At 45.7% G+C, this 17,640-nt stretch overlaps 1 protein-coding gene across 2 annotated transcripts in view; it reads left to right on the forward strand.

The window, feature by feature from the left end:
* Positions 1-17,640, forward strand: part of PAK4 (p21 (RAC1) activated kinase 4) — a 158,590-nt gene that overhangs the window by 118,634 nt on the left and 22,316 nt on the right. For both annotated transcript variants that reach the window (XM_082264606.1, XM_082264605.1), the window contains exon 4: positions 4,947-5,366. In XM_082264606.1, the coding sequence (XP_082120732.1) occupies positions 4,947-5,366 (420 nt within the window). The remainder of the gene's footprint in view (positions 1-4,946; positions 5,367-17,640) is intronic.

Consider the following 17,640-nt stretch of genomic DNA (forward strand, 5'->3'; position numbering starts at 1 on the left):
GAGGATAAAGGAGTTGATACCATTGAATGGCCCCCCACAGTTGCCTGACCTAAATCCAATAGAACACCTCTGGGACATTATGTTTTGGTCCAAACCACCGCCAGGTTGCACCTTAGTCTGTTCAGGAGCTCAGTGATGCCCTGGTCCAGATCTGGGAGGAAATACCCCAGGACACCATCTGGTGTCTCATTAGGAGCATGTCCCGACGTTGTCAAGCATGCATACAAGCACGTGGGTGGGCCATACATAAGCATGCATACAAGCACGTGGGTGGGCCATACATAAGCATGCATACAAACACGTGGGGGCCATACATAAGCATGCATACAAACACGTGGGGGCCATACAAACTACTGATTATCATTTTGAGTTGCTGCAATGAAATTTCAGCAAAACGGACCAGCCTGCTGCATCTTTGATTTTCGGGGTGTCTTTGAATTCAGCCCCTCTCTAGGGTGATCATTTTCATTTCTATTAAATGTGACATCCTTTCATTATACCCAGTCCATATCAGTATAGATATCCAGCATGAGATTTTCCCCATTGAGATCTGATGTGTTTTCAGAGTGCTCCTTTAATTTTGTTTGAGCAGTGTACATTGTGACATGCCCTGACTCATTTGTTGCTTTCTAAGCAAAGTTATCAGTGAAACCCTCAAAATACACACATTGGCAAGTCTGAGCTCCCTCCTTACACAAACTGTGTGCTGTTTTTCCCAATGCTTGTAAGCCAAAGCCAGAGGCAGAGTATCTGTGTAGGACGAAGGTACTGATAGTGAGAGAGAGAGGCTTTACCAGCCGGCAGCCACAGATTCCACTCACCTGCAGCATGGACCTAAAGCATCGAGTGGCTTAAATTGGAAACGTGCCTGAGCCTTCTACCAAGTAATTATTATAGGGGGGTTAATGGCACAGTTGCATGGGGAGCGGTATGAGAAGGCAAGGAAGGTCAAACTGTATTGTGGGTTTAGTTTGGCTTTCGGAAAAATAGCTAGATAAATGATGCTTAAGCGCCTTTGTTTATTTACTAATTACATTTCAGCATAATTTAGCAAGGATGCTGTCTTCACTCTCTAATATACAGATACTGTAGATACTTGAGGCGATGGGGTAATGCACAAATCTCTGAATGAAGGGCCATTGTAATTATATGGAACCCACAAAACATGTAAATACAACACTCACAATAAAGTAGTATTAAACCTTCAGAATTTTATCTTCACACATAAAAGTAATACTAAATCTTTTTTTTTTTATGTTAAAATGTAAAAGATGTTATACTTGCCTGCTGGGTGCAATGTTATTTCGCAGGGCTGTCCCTTATCTTCTCTTTGGCAGTCCCCTGCCTGTGCTGTCTGTTCCTCTCTCCTCACATGAGGGAGCTCCTGCCAGTCGTACTTGCTCAGCCTGGGGGCCTTCAGCTGTTTCAGAACTACAAGTCCCATGAGGCATTGCAAGCCACTGACAGTTAGAGGTGTGACTCCCAAAGGCAGAGGCATGATAGGATTTGTAGTTACGCAACAGCTGGAGGGCCATAGGTTGAGCATCCTTGCTTGAGTCATTTATGCCCCAGCTCCTTAAAGTATTTGAGTGACAGCAGTGTCTACTGTGAGGCCAGTAAGAGAGAGCAGCTGAGACGGCACTGGAGCGGTGACAGGGAGGGGTCAGGTAAGTATTTAAGGATTGGGGGGGGGGGGGGGGGGGGATAGGACCAATATTGGGTCGCTTTAAAAATAATTCAGACTTTAGAATACTTTAAGCGCAATAAAATGAACATTCCTCAGTAAATTATTTGTTCAAATTCTTACCACAGCACTAACAGTTTAGAGCAGGGAGACTACGGCCCTCCAGCTGTTGCAGAACTACACATCCCATGAGGCATTGTAAAACTCTGACATTCACAGACATGACTTGGTATAATGGGAAATGTAGTTCCTGAACAACTGGCGGGCCATAGTTTGAAGACCCCTGGTTTAGAGCTTTCAATGCTGCTGGCTTCTGCTCTCTCATTGCTGCTTCCCTGAGCCTTTGGTCTTTACAGTAAGGTGTTAACAGCTGACATTGTAGTCTGTTAGCTTGGAGGAGGGAGTAGCAGGGGAATACCTTGCAATCCTAGGCTAGTGGGCTGTGTGTTTTTATTGATGCACTAAGTGTAGGGAAATACAACTCAAATGCCTGCATGCAAGGCTGGTTCCTTGGGATGCTGTAAATTAAGGGAGCCAGCGTAAAACAGTATACCTGGGGCAGCAGTCATGGCTCCAGCTTAAACTGGAACATAGGCAAGGATTGAAAGATAAAGAGGCTACATACTCGGGGAGTAAACCGGCTGCTGAAAGTGCTTAGAAAGTAAAGGGTTAAGTGCCGGGTCACACTTATGCGATGCGGGAAGGCTGCGAATTCGCAGCCTGTTCACGCATCGCATCCGCACAAGAGGCAGTTCACACTGCCATATGCGATACGCTGAGGGTGTCAATGAAATGTTAACGACACCCCCAGTTTGATCGCATATCACAGTGCGATCTGACAGTTCGCACAGGATCAGATCGCACTAGTGTGAACCACTGTGCGATCCGATCCTGATGCGGCTGAAAAAATGCCTCATGTGCGTCTTTTGTGCGGGTGCAGTGCGAATTTCAGCCATACAAAGTGTATGGCTGAATTCACACTGCACATCCGATCGCATGTAATGAAGGAGCAGTGTGCTCCGATATTACATGCGATCTCCGCACACGCGGAAGTGTGAACCGCCACTCAGGGTTTAATACACTTTAAAACGTACTTTCAGGTAAGTACCAATTGTCTAAATGTTTTTTTTCTTTAAAGCACAAAATAAATCTGGGACCTGCCATTGGTTACCCTCTGAAAATGCTATTTCCTGGCTTTTTCCAGCTTTTTTTTTTTAACTCTTTGAATCCCTGACCTAGAACAGGTGTACAACATTTGAGAGCCAGATCTGCATTCTTGTTTAAGGCCAGTAAATCAGACAGAATTGCGGCAATATGACCAGCATGACAGCCAAGCATGTAACATTTCCAGAAGAGGGCAGCTCGTGCCTGCAATGTGACCTGCCAGCAAGCTTTGTACACGAGTCCCAAATATAAACCACATTGAAACTTCATCTGACAAGCACGTGTCTCTGTTTTGAGACCTGAATGCAGAGCTTGTTCATATTGCTGGGGTCAGCATGACCAAACCAAACTTGTTAATGAGCGGCGTGAAGTCTTCTATTTTTGTTATTCCTCTGTCATACGCTATTCTGTTTGTTTTGCAAGGTCTTCTCTATACCATGAAGGGTCCAGAGGAGAAAAGGCTTTCGCAGAAAATCTTTGGTCTCTGAAGGTCATTGTGGCCCTTGTAAAATTTTCTCATCTCTTTTCCTACCCAACTATTACTAAATACTGTAACTGTGAACATCGGATGTCACTGATAGAATTGTGGCTCAGTGGTTAGCACTGTTGCTTTACCTTGCTTGGGGTTCATACCCCCTCAGTGGTATTATGTGCTTGACGTTTGCATGGTCTTTATTTACGCTGGTGTAACCCTGATGCTTCTTCCTGGAAGTCAAAAATAAACGGCAAATGTTTTTTTTGTAGTTTTCTGGGGCACAGTGTGCTAGCTCTTGGTGTTGATAATGTGAAAGACCTGCAATTTACATAAACATCCTCTTAATGCTGAAGTGATACTAAAGGAAAATGAAAACCAATAACAAATGTGTTAGGTCCCTTTCACACGGGCTTTCCGATCCGGTCCACCTGTCAGTTTTTACGGCGGACCTGATTGGACGCTCGGTGCAGCACTATGGAGCAGCGGATGTCAGCGGAGACATCACTGCTGACACCCACTGCTATCCGATCCTGTCCGTGAAATCCGGATGGATGGAAACCCTATTTTCCATCCGTCTGGAGGATGGGAACGGATGAAAATGGACAGGCGGTTCTTTTTCATCCGATCTCCCCATAGAAGAGAGCGGGGATCTGACAGCTCCGTCTCTGCAAAGTAAATGGAGACGGAGCTGTCATCCGCCTGCTCAGCGGGGATCGGCAGATTGATCCCCGCTGAGCAAAACAGAGTCTGTCGGGCGCACTGCCAGTGTGAAAGGGGCCTTATACTTACCGGCCCACTGTCTGCTTAAAACAGGTCACAGGAGTGCATAACAAACTGAACTCCTGTGAGCCACAGGAGAAGTACAGCCAAACAAGCTTTGCCTGTACTTCTTTACATGTGTGGTCTCTAAGTCTGAAGTTTAATCTGCATATATTTTGCTCCCCCCCCCCCCCCCCTTAACATGCTTATGAAATGTTTTAATAAGACCATTCAGTTTTCATTACATAAACTAATGATGACCCAGCGATATCCTCAATCGGTAACTGTGCTTCTCTCTGCAATGCAGGCAGATCATGGCTGGTGTGAGGGGCTGGCAGGGTGCTGTACAAAGCTTCCTGAGAACATCCGAGCACCCTGCCTCAATTCTCTTCTCAGAGTTCTCAGTCCTGATGCAAGCAATGGGCAGAACCTTGGGAGGAGTTATGCAAAATTCTGAATACTTTGATGTATAGGTGTCGGTCTGGAGGAGCGGGCATTTTTTAGGCACTGAGCACTCCATGACTAAGATCTAAAGTCCAATGAAAGAAAAGAGGCAGGTCAGGGACAGTCAGGCTGAGGAGGAAATGGTTAGATGATGCTAGGTGTGCACCAGGCAGGAAATGAGGCGGGCTCTATCTGTTTTGTTGCAGCTTCTAATGCACACTGTGACAAGCTCACAGTGTGCAGTGAAATTACAGTAAGCAACTTCAGTACAGGAGAGCAGCCTGTACAAGACTGAAGGGAAGGCTGGAGTTCAGCTTTAATGACTAGAGGTTTTTTTTTTTTTTGCTATAAAAGCAGTTTATGTTCTATTTTTTTTTTCTATGATGAATGTATTAATTTTGATTATTTTTTTTTCCCTAGATCCAGGATTCCCGTTCCACTGTACCACTTGACCCTAAAAACCCTGCGAACAGAGGTTCCTCTCGGCCACACCCAGGCCAAACCAAGCCTAAGCCTCCAGAGAAACCATCTCAGGCCAGCCTGTCCCAGCACAGCTCTGACCCACAACTTTCTCGCCCACCACAGCAGCCGCAGCACCCTGCACAGCCTCGATCGCCACAGAGAGAGCCTCAGCGGGTGTCACATGAGCAGTTCAGAGCAGCACTGCAGATGGTGGTGGACCCTGGAGATCCCAGGTCCTATCTGGATAACTTTATCAAAATTGGGGAGGGCTCCACAGGGATTGTTTGTATTGCAACTATCAGGAGTTCTGGGAAACTTGTTGCTGTCAAGAAGATGGATCTGCGCAAGCAGCAGAGGAGGGAGCTTCTGTTTAATGAGGTAAGTCGGTAGACATTTTACCACTTCCAGTGCGATTATGTAATGCGACTTGGTTGCGTTTTGGATTTGGTTTGCATTTTCTTTGGGGCCACAATCGTGCGGGAAACGCACCAAAGTAGTACAGGGGGTGCTTTTCCAAAATCGCACCATGTTGAGTTGCATTGAACACAATGTGAGTTCATTTGTCATGCTATCCTGTGCGACTGAAATCACACCAGTGTGAACCAGGCCTTAATGTAGTTCAGGGCCCGTTTATACAAATATTTAATTAGCTTCCTTGTCAAGATAATAAAGGTAAATCTTGCTTAATATCAGGTTATGTGCACCTGATTTATTTATTTATTTATTTTTTTGATGCAAAGGTTTCAGTATAGATACAACAGATACCAGCAGAATTACAATTTGGGCACTTTTTGGAATGGAGGGAGGGGATAATATTCAACTTCACTATGTACTTGTGCTAACTTGAGTCCACAGGGCACAGAGGAAGGACTGGCTTCATTGGTGTCTCAGACTCAGACTCAGACTCAGACCCAGAACTTTGTGTAGTATTTATATTTATTTTTCTTTTTTTAACCTTTTGATCAGGGATACAACCGGTGGATTTGAAGCATGGATATAAATGATGAATTTTGTAAAAGGATGTTAGAACTACATTGATGTTTTGAATGCTACCTAAGACGACAGTGACACCTGGTGTATTTGTTTAGAACTGCATTGGAAAGCTTTTTACATTGTAGTCAAAGTGTGTGTGTGTGTAAGTGTATGTATGTATGTATATGTATGTATATGTATGTATGTGTATGTATGTATATATATATATATATATATATATCAGGGCTTGACAAATTTGCCTGAAATCTAGGAGCCAGCTAAAAAAGTTAGGAGCCAGTTTTTTTTTTTTTTAAACTAACAACCAAGCTTTATTTAATAAAACGGATACTAAATTTACACATAAATACGACTAGAACCCCACTCTCCTCTATAGCGCAATTGGATGGAAACAGACTATCTCTCTTTTTCCATCCGATGCCATCTGATCCGATCCTCAGATTACCGCTCCATAGAGGAGAATGAGGGGTCCGATCAGGTCTGTCTGAAAAACTGTCAGGCGGACCCGATCAGACAGCCCGTGTGAAAGGGGCCTTCGGCTGTGGCACGGCGATGAGGAAAAAAAAAAAATATATATATATATATTATATAACATTTTTTTTTTTTAATAAGAATTGAAAAAAAAAAAAAGAATGTTTATATTTATTTATTTATATATATATATATTATAAACATTCTTTTTTTTTTTCAATTCTTATTAAAAAAAAATGATATATATCTATATCATATATTTTTTTTTTATAAGAATTGAAAAAAAAAAAAAAAAAAAGGTTTTTTTTTTTTTTAATAATTAAAAAAAAAAAGAAAAAATGTATTATTATTTATTTTTTTTTAATTTAAAAAATAAATTAATAATAATAAAAACACTCCCTGTCCACTTACCTTTAAGCAAAGGTAACTGGAGAGAGAGATGAAGCCTGCAAAAACTTCCCATCTCCTTCCAAAGAGCAGATAAGAAGGAAGGCATTGAGAGCATGCATTACTCCCGGCCACCACAAGAGGGCGCCAGTTCCCCTAGCCTCTCATCTAACAGAAGAAGGCCGAAAAGCCGGGGCCTCAATTTATGGATGGCGTGGAAGTCCGTGCACTCGGGAAAGAAGGTGGGGGCGCAAAAGGGACAGGACAGCTCCTGCAGGGCCCCCCAGGCGCCAGGTCGCTAATTCTAGTCGCAAATGCGACCTGGCGCCCGGGGTTTGTCGAGGCCTGATATATATAATATTAGTGATCAACCGATATTGGTTTTTCGTTGCCGATACCGATATTTTGGTCAATGCATATCTGTATCGGTCATATTCGTACATTTGAAAAAAAAAAAAAAATGTATTTTTTTTCTTTGACAGGTACTCTTGTGGAGGGATCTGGGGGTCTAAAAGACCCTAAACCCCTCCTCTGCACTTTAAAAGCATTCAAAAAGACCAAGTTTGACTGTTTTGAATGCTCTCATTTTTTTTAATCTGGTGCCAGTACCCGGAAGTGATGTCATGACATCACTTCTGGGTTTTTGCATGGAGACCCGATCAGAGCCGAATGCGGCTTTGATCGGGTCTTCGGCGGCCGTGCAGGCTGGTTGCCCAAGTCTCCCGGTGGGACAGGAGACCCTTGCGAGTGGCAGGACCTACAAATGCTGATGCTTCAGATGCTTAACTAGCTCAAAGGAAGGACAGTTTTATAGCTTCTCTAATCAGCACAACAGTTTTCAGCTGTGCTAAAATAATTGCAATTGTAACCATCAATTACCCTTTTAACACGATTGGCTAATACAATGTACCATTAGAACACTGGAGTGATGGTTGCTGGAAATGGGCCTTTGTATACCTATGTAGATATTCCATTAAAAATCAGCCATTTCCAGCTAGAATAGTCATTTACCACATTAACAATGTCTAGACTGTATTTCTGATTAATTTAATGTTATCTTAATAAAAAAAAAACCAGTGCTTTTCTTTCAAAAATAAGGACATTTCTAAGTGACCCCAAAAAAGTGTATATGTATGTGTGTGTATCTCACAAAAGTTAGTACACCCCTAACATTTTTGTAAATATTTTATTCTATCTTTTCATGTGACAACACTGAAGAAATGACACTTTGCTGCAATGTAAAGTAGTGAGTGTACAGCTTGTATAACAGTGTAAATGTGCTGTCTCCTCAAAATAACTCAACACACAGCCATTAATGTATAAACCGCTGGCAACAAAAGTGAGTACACCCCTAAGTGGAGATGTCCAAATTGGGCCCAAAGTGTCAATAATTTGTGTGGCCACCATTATTTTCCAGCACTGCCTTAACCCTCTTGGGCATGGAGTTCACCAGAGCTTCACAGGTTGCCACTGGAGTCCTCTTCCACTCCTCAATGACGACATCACGGAGCTGGTGGATGTTAGAGACCTTGTGCTCCAACACCTTCTGTTTGAGGATGCCCCACATATGCTCATTAGGCTTTAGGTCTGCAGACATGCTTGGCCAGTACATCACCTTTACCCTCAGCTTCTTTAGCAAGGCAGTGGTAGTCTTGGAGGTATGTTTGGGGTCGTTATGTTGGAATATTGCCCTGCGGCCCAGTCTCCAAAGGGAGGGGATCATGCTCTGCTTCAGTATGTCACAGTACATGTTGGCATTCATGGTTCCTTCAATGAACTGTAGCTCCCCAGTGTCAGCAGCACTCATGCAGCCCCAGACCATGACAATCCCGCCACCATGCTTGACTGTAGGCAAGATTCACTTGTCCTTGTACTCCTCACCTGGTTGCTGCCACACACGCTTGACACCATCTGAACCAAATAAGGGACGACAGCCATGCAGACCAATTTGATGCAATGTGCGGCGTATGGTCTGAGCACTGACAGGCTGACCCCCCCCCCCCCCCTTCAACCTCTGCAGCAATGCTGGCAGCACTCATGTGTCTATTTTCCAAAGACAACCTCTGAATATGATGCTGAGCACATGCACTCAACTTCTTTGGTCGACCATGGTGAGGCCTATTCTGAGTGGAACCTGTCCTGTTAAACGGCTGTATGGTCTTGGCAATCTTCCTATAGCCTAGGCCATCTTTATGTAGAGCAACTATATTCTTTTTTTTTTTTTTTTTTTTTTTTTTCTTCAGCTCCTCAGAGTTCTTTGCCATGAGGGGCCATGTTGACCTTCCAGTGACCAGTATGAGAGAGTGAGAGCGATAACACCAAATTTAACACACCTTCTCCCCATTCACACCTGAGACCTTGTAACCCTATTGAGTCACATGACACCGGGAAGGGAAAATGGCTAATTGGGTCCCTGAAAGAGACATAATGAGCATACTAGCTCATTATGAAATACTTACCTTAGAACAAGCCCCCGCCGTGCCGCCCGCTTACCTCTATGACTTCCGGGATCGCGGCATCCGGCCAATCAGACGTCACTCCCGCGCACACGGTCACGGCACGGAGCTCTGAAGGAACGGCACGAGCGCATGCGCCAGTGACGTCACTGGCTGCATGTAAGGTAAATATCTCCTAAACGGTACATGTTTAGGAGATATTTACAGTACCTAATAGGTAAGCCTTATCATAGGCTTACCTATAGGTACAACTTGCAGAGGAGGGTTTACTTCCTCTTTAATGGCCGTGTGTTGAGTTATTTTGAGGGGACAGCAAACATACACTGTTATACAAGCTGTACACTCACTACTTTACATTGTAGCAAAGTGTCATTTCTTGTGTTGTCACAAAAATATAATAAAATATTTACAAAAATGTGAGGGGTGTACTCATTTTTGTGAGATACTGTGTGTGTGTGTATGTATGTGTATTTGTGTGTGAACATATTGAAAAATGCACTGCAAAAACACAATACAAAAAGCATGCCAAGCCCGCGTCAAGCGCAGCTTAAATGGATGTAAACATGCATTCAAAAACACGCAGTTATGTGCAGTTTCTGGTGTGAATGGGCCCTAACACAGTGTTTTAATGCCCTCTGTGCATTTTAAATTTAAATTAAGGAAAAATCTAACATTTTGAGTTGGTGCCAGATGTAGGGGGGAATCTTCTATTGGGGACAACTGTCTAAAAAAGCATTTTCCTTCATATTTAAGAGCTTTCCTATCCTCTCCCTAATAGGGCATGATGGACAAAAAACAAGACCGGTGTATTCTTCCCTGAAAAAAGCATTTTGACCTTGTATGTACTTCGAGCCCTGCTATACTTTGTAGGCCAGGTCAGGTTTACTTTAGGGCCCCATTTACACCTCAGCGTTTTATGGCTTGAAGCTCGACACTCCAAAACTCTGGAAAAGAAAAAACACTTATTCTCTATGGAGATGCCTGAAATTTCTGGAGCTTTTTTGTAGCTCCAATTGGGCAGATTGGTGCATTTTTGAAGCGTTTTGTTTGTTACATAGAAATGCATGGAAACGCTTGATTTGAGTGTTTTAGTTAGTTTTGTTGTGCGTTCTTTGAGCGTCTTTCTGCTCAAATGCAATAACTAAATGAAAATAATTTATAATGCATAAATTAAATAATAAAATAAATAAAAAAAAAAACCCTAACCCCAACCCACCCTTAAAGGATAATCCACCTTTCACGTTATTCATGTTACATGTTTTATGTTAATTGTTACACCCATATTCAGGGTGTAACATGTTGCGAACGGACCAGCCCCCACACCTCCTAAATCCCTGATCTGACAGCTAGCTGTCACAATTAAAAAAAAAAAAAGAAATGGCCGAGCAGGGCTCCGGCCGTGTCCTTCATTCACAGTTTCCTGTGAATGGAGAACTATAAGGTCCGGCGGCTGGCGGCTTGTAGTTGTCAATGAACTACCAAGGCGCTGTGGAGCACCCCAATTCTAATATTAACCACCCACCCTAATCCTAAACCCTAATGCTAATATTAACCCCTAACCTAACAAAATAAATAAAAAATAATCCCTAACCTTTAACCCCTTACAAAAAGTGAGAAAAAGTAATAAATAGTTAATGATAAAAGCTGATGAAAAAGCTGAAAAACATAGCAACAAGTGGTGAAACAGATTATATTTCTCTTTCGTTCATTGACGGACACAGCTCCTGATATTCTTAACTATTGGGTTATACTGCCCCCTACAGGAGTAGGACACTAGGCAGAAAGTCTGGCTATGCCTATGGGCAGTCCTAGGGGATATACTCCCTCTCTTTCTTTTTTTTTTCTGCCTAGTCAGGAGTAAGGACCTAGTTCCTTGCTGGGACCTTTGGTCTTTGCAGATTTTTTTCTTTTATAGATAGAAATTTTGTTCTCCTGGATTTTTCCTGTGACTGGGCTATGGGCTGGATAATCTAGATCCAGTGGTCATCCCAGTCTGGCCAGCGAGCGCACGCAGACTTCAACTGCACGCTAGGTCGGCTGTGACATAGCCCGGCTGGCCTACGAGGTAAACGCCTCGCGAGGTCACAGCCCACCTGGCCAACAGCCCCCCAATTTCAATGGAGAGGGGTTCTATCTGAAGTGGTGCCAAGCCAGGTTCCGGGTATGGTGAGTAGCTGTCCCCCCCTCTCACCCTGGAGGGTTTTGGGGTGGACATGGGCCCCTTCGTGGGACGGTCAGACCCCTGGTTTCCGTCAGGCACCCGCCTTTAATCTGTCCCCGATCATACCCCCCCCCCCTCCACTTATGCTGGGGCTGTTTGGGTGGTCTGATCCACCTCCTGGAGTGGGGGCAGGGCGCTATACTGGCAATGGGGGCTGGAGGGGTGCGCCGCTGGCGACCGGACGATCGGCTGTGCGGGGGGGGGGGGTGTTGTACCTGGTAGGGGCTCCAGCCTGGGTCTGTCCCTGAGCCCTAGGGATCCCTCCTGGGTCCCTGGAAGCCTCGTGCTGCCACTATTTTGTTGTGCCCTGTGTGTGTCTATGCACATGAAATACAAAAAAACTATCAGCGCAAACCTATTATATGTGATAAATTAACTCAACACCAATTCACTGTGCATAAATCAGGTGTGTGAACTTATAAATCAATAGTGGTGTCCGGCAGCATGCACCAATCGTGTTTCACAAATCACAATAAACTATAAATCATACAAAAATGTGATGCGCCAGAAATATAAAATCAAAAAGTGATGACAATAAATCATATCCAGTTCATAAGGCACATAGCAATGTGTGTGCTTCCAATAAAATGATATAAAGAGTGTCCCGTGTTCAGATGAAGAAAATCCAGTGATGAAAACAACTTGTAATCACCAATATAGTGAATCCCTCCACCAGGTGAATCAGCCTCTCACCTTTCTGAAGGACCCAAACGGGCCAGCAATCACATGTATCATTGATCAGACTTCCAGGAAAGAGCCACACTATATTGCACCTCAAGGGATCCCGGGACATATAGAAAACAGATGAAGAAATCTAGTGCTCTCCGCTTACTAATGAGGGTATGCTTTATTAGAGAAAGGCAGATCAACTCACATTTGTCGGGCACTCAGCTGTGCCTGCTGTATAATCGATGTCAGCGATCTGTTACCAGAGAGAGACTCTGCGTCGGCCACGCACGCTCCGCCCCCCTATACGCGTTACGTCGAGCGTAATGCTCCTTTGACTTCCTCGGTAGGAAGTCAACCACGGTGTCTATGCACGGTGGCCATGTTTGTGTAGTCCGGTGGCCATTTTGAAAATAGTTGCAGCCATGACAGTGGAGCCCTGTGGGTGGCGATTTCGGTGGTGAGAGCCCCTCCTCACCCCCTGGTGCTGACTCCTGGATTCTTTTACTTCCTGATCGCTGCGTGTACAGATTATCCTGGTGGCTGCAGGTGCCTAGTTTCTTCTGGCGACTGGGTGGTGCTGCGGTGGGGGGTGTCCCTTGCAGTGTTTTAAACCTTTTTTGTTGGCGTTCCCCTGGTGACTCATGGAGTCTTTGGAGCACATCTCCCCACCTGATCCCCTTTCTGAGGATGCACTAACGGCTGTCCTAGAGTCCTTTGTGTCCTGGGTGGAGATAGCTTTTGGGCAATGGGCTAGCAGAAAGCGCCCCCCGCCTTCCCGTGCCTCATCTGTCTCGTCAGATCCTGAATCTGATTTGGCCGCCGTGGACGTGGGTCACCCTGCTGGGTCTGCAATCACACGCCTGGAATCCTCTGATAGTGAGGATGATTCCGCCACGTCTGCAACTGCACACGAAAAGGCGCTTGTGGAAGCACTCATTGTATCTGTGCATGAGACCTTGAACATAGAGGACGCAGCTGCTACGGAGGCACAGGTTCCCTTTGGCACTCACAAGCAATCCAGAGCGGCAAATGTGTTTCCTTTCCCTGCCTATTTTGACAGAATTGTCGCTAAGGAGTGGGAAATTACCTAATTGTCCCTTCTGGGTCCCTAAGCACTTTACTAGACGTTACCCTTATGAGGAGTCCCTTATAAGGAGAGTCTTGTGGCCACCTGCCTTCCCTTGGATGGGATCTGTGTGGGGGGGTGGCCACCTTTGTTTGACAGCATGCCGCCATTTTGCGTAGGGCACCCCCTCCCTTTAGTGCTGCGAACCCTCTGGGTACCTTGCCTGTGCGTCTGCGACACAGCAGGCGCTCCCCTTTAAGGGGCCCATTTATAATCATGCGCGCGGGAGTGATTTTTTCCGGCAAGCTCCCGGCAAGTTAATTGAAGGTCCCCCTGGACCTTCAGAGCGCATGCGCCTCTCGCGCGAGCGGCTGCATGCACTGTAAATATCTCCTAAACCGTGCCGGTTTAGGAGATATTATTTGTACCTACTGGTAAGCCTTATTATAGGCTTACCTGTAGGTAAAAGTGTCAAAAAGCGGGATACAACCGCTTTAACATTGGAGGATGCAGCTGCTGCTGTGTCGGAGGTTACGGTTCCCTTTGGTACCCTCAGCTCCCCAAAAGCGGCAAAAGGTGTCCCCTTTTTCCACCTACTTGACAAAATTGTCAGTGACCTAAATGCATTATGTCGTTTTATCTAAGCGTTTTATCTAGACGTATCCCTTTAAAGAGTCCCTGTTTTAAAAAAAAAAAAAAAGTGAACAGTCCCATCTGTGGTGGATTCTCAGGTTTTCAGGCCGAATAACTCCACTTTCATCCCAGTGGGGGAGTCTCTGGCTTTGAAAGACCCCTTTGACGGGAGAGCCAAGACTTTTTGGCCTGCCACATGTTTTCTTTGGCCGGTTCGGTCCTTAAGCTGGGGTTCACCATAGTATTGGTGTCCCATACTTTAACAGAGTGGGCAAAGCTTTTGCGCCAGGATCTGAAGTGGGAACAGCTTCCCCCGCCCGCCCTTGTGAGCTGCCGGACCAGTTGGTCCAGGGGTTGTAGTTTTGTTTGTGGTGCCTCTCATGATGCAGCTCCCTTAGTTTCTAGGCTGTCCGTGACAGCAGTGGTCCTTTAGCGTCTTGATATGGCTGAAATGCTGATCTGCGGACCAGTCTTTTTAGACGGCTTTTTCTGTTTTCCCCTTTTTGGGGGATTGTATGTTTGGATCTTCCGGGATGATATCCTTAAGGCTGCATTCACACCTATCGCTTTTAGGCCTTTTTGTAGGCGTTTTTTCAAGCATTTTTTGCCCGTTTCTCTGGTGTTTGGGCGTTTTGTGAGCGTTTGTAGGGCATTTTATGAGCGTTTTTTGCAGGCGTTTTGATTTAGGTAAAAAAATGGGTGTGTTTAAAGGGGTGGGGATCACCTGTGTGTTTGAAAAATGCCCGTGAAATGCCAATAATGGCATTTTAATGCATTCCCATGGGACCAGAACAGCTCTTGATCAGCCCAAAAAGAAGCTCCTGTACTTTTTTGAGCTACAGGCATTTTGCTTCAGGGGACAAAACACTCAGATGTCAACAGGGGCCATTGAAATGAATGGGATGTTGATTGTTGGGCGTTTTGGATTTTCACAGATGAACGTTTTATGGGCTGAAAAACGCTCAGGTGTGAACAGGGCCTAAGGGTCTTACAGGGGGGGAAGAGTACTTTTCTTCCACAGGAGTCTCGTCACAGAGAGCGGGTTCTTCCAGACCTGCAGACAAGCCCTCTTCTGCCTGAAGGGTCACCCTCACCCGTTTCTGAGGTGAGAGGATGTCTTTGCTTCTTTCCGGACCCATGGACCTTCCTGATTCAAGACAGGTAGGTCCACAAGATGACCTGGTCCGGCTAAAAGATCGGGTTTAGTCTTAACCTCCAGTGAGGTTCTTTCCCTCCAATCTGCATTTATCCCCAGAACGCCTTCGGGTCTCTTCGGGACAGTGTAAGTATTTCTACTACAAGGGGTGATTTGTTCTGGTTCCAAAATCGGAACGTTTTCAAGGTTTCTAGTCAACTCTGTTTACAGTTCCTAGGAAGGAAGGAAAGGCATGTCCAATCCTGGACCTCAAGGCTTTGAACCGCTTGTGTGGGTACAGAAATTCATAATTGGGTCCATTTGTACTGTATTGGCATCCCTGCATCAAGGACGCTTGCCTTGAGTGAGGAGCATGCTCAATTCATGGGGTTACCCTTTGGTCTCGCTTCACCTCCTCAGGTGTTCACAAAAGTGTTGGCCCCAGTGCTAGCATTGTTGTGACAGCGGGGGATTGCGGTGCTGGGGTACCTGGACAATCTTGTTCTTCTGCGAGCAGAGTCTCTGACTGCTCTACAGGACAACTTGAACATCACTGTGCGGGCTCTGCAGGAGTTCGGTTGGACTGTAAACTTCCAGAAGTCTGCTCTGGTTCCGTCCACTAAGTTGCACTATCTGGGTCTGACTCTGGACTCTGCCTCAGCCAGGGTGTTTTCGTCAGCTGGACAAGCTCCAGAAGCTGCAGGATGCTTTCCGACTTCTGTTGTCCAGCAGTCAGTTGTCTGTCAGGACTTGCATGCGGGTGCTGGGCCTTTTGGGGTCTACCTTTTGGGGCAGTTCCGTTTGCACGGTTCCACTTTAGACCTCTCCAGGGAGAGATTCTTGCCAAGTGGGACAAGAATCCACAGTCTCTAGACATCTGATCCTGCTGAGTCGGGGTATGAGAAGGTCCCTGCTCTGGTGGTTTCGCTCTTCGGCTCTCTCTGGTCACAACGGATGCCAATCTGTCTGGGTGGGGAGGTGTTTTGGGCACGGATTTTGCTCAGGGGGTCTGGACTCTAAATGACCAGTCAACGTACTGGAACTTTGGGCGATCAGACTTTGTCTGGTCCATTGGACGGTTCGTCTTCAGGGGTGTCCGGTATAGATTCAATCGGACAGTGCCATGGCCTTGGCATGTGTCAATCACCAAAAAGTGTCCTTGGGGCTCTAGAAGTAGCAGGCATTCTAAGGTGGGTGGAATGTTCCGTTCCAGCTTTCTCTGCCCTGCATATTCCGGGGGTGTAAAATTGGCAGGCGGATTACCTCAGTCGACAGGCCTTGGACCACAGGGAATGGTCTCTTCATCCGGAAGTGTTTCATCAGCTGTATCTCCGGTGGGGAACTCCCACGGTTTACCTGTTGGCTTCTTGTCTCAACAGGAAGATGCAGAGATTTGTGGCAAGGTCTCGAGATCCTCTAGCCCAGTGATGGCAAACCTTGGCACCCCAGATGTTTTGGAACTATATTTCCCATGATGCTCAACTACACTGCAGAATGCATGAGCATCATGGGAAATGTAGTTCCAAAACATCTGGGGTGCCAAGGTTCGCCATCACTGCTCTAGCCAATGCCACAGACGCACTGGGGGCTCCTTGGGAACAGTAAAATCTGATATACGTTTTTCCCCTTCTCAAACTTCTGCCGAGAGTTCTACGGAGGATCGAGGTGGAGTGAATTCCGGTCATCCTTGTGGTCCCAGACTGACCTCGCCAGTCTTGGTACGTGGATCTAGTACGGCTGGTTGCCAATGTCCCTTGGCGACTCCCTCTCAGGGAAGACCTGTTGGCCCAAGGGCCGACCTTCCATCCTGCTTTACAGTCGTTGGCTTGAACAGCTTGGCTGTTGAAAGCCAGGTGCTGAAGGGTAGGTGGTTGTCAGACTCGGTGATTCCCATGTTGTTAAAGGCTAGGAAATCTACCTCTATTAGAATTTACCATTGCGTTTGGAAAGCATGCATTGCTTAGTGTGAGTCTCTGAGGGTTTCTCCCCATTCTTTTTCGGTGGCTCGCATTTTGGCGTTCCTCCAAAGAGGTGTGGCCACCTGGTCGTTTGTGCACGCTTTCACAAAATTCTACAAAGTAGATGTGTTGGCATCTGCAGATGCTGCTTTTGGCCACAAGGTTTTGCAGGCCGCTGTTTGAGCGGACTTGGTCCTCTTTGAGGGTGTATTGGTTTTTGTCAGGTGAGCTCCAGTTGTTCCTGGTTGAGCTCCATGTTATCTGGTTGGCTAGATTTAGCCTTTTGGGAATTTTTTCTGCTGTGTTTTCCCCACCCCTCAATTTGACCCCAGTGCTAGCATTGTTGTGACAGCGGGGGAAGTCCCAATGGTTAGGAAGATTCTGGAGCTTTTTTCAAAAGAGAAAATTGTATTTTTGTCTTACCGTAAAATCCTTTTCTCTGATGTTCATTGTCGTACACACAACCCACCCCTCTATTGAGTTGGGTTATATTTCTTCTGACACTGCTTGCAACAAAACTGAATGCCTATAGCAGGAAGTGGGTGTATACCCCCTGAGACTGCCCCATAGGCATGGTAAAGCTTTTTCCTGCCTAGTGTCCTACTTTGTAGGGGGCAGCATAAAAAATAGTCAAGAAGATTCTGGAGCTGTGTCCGTCAATGAACA

This window comes from Pelophylax lessonae, assembly GCF_965119305.1.
Source record: "Pelophylax lessonae genome assembly, chromosome: 7".
NCBI lineage: Eukaryota > Metazoa > Chordata > Amphibia > Anura > Ranidae > Pelophylax > Pelophylax lessonae.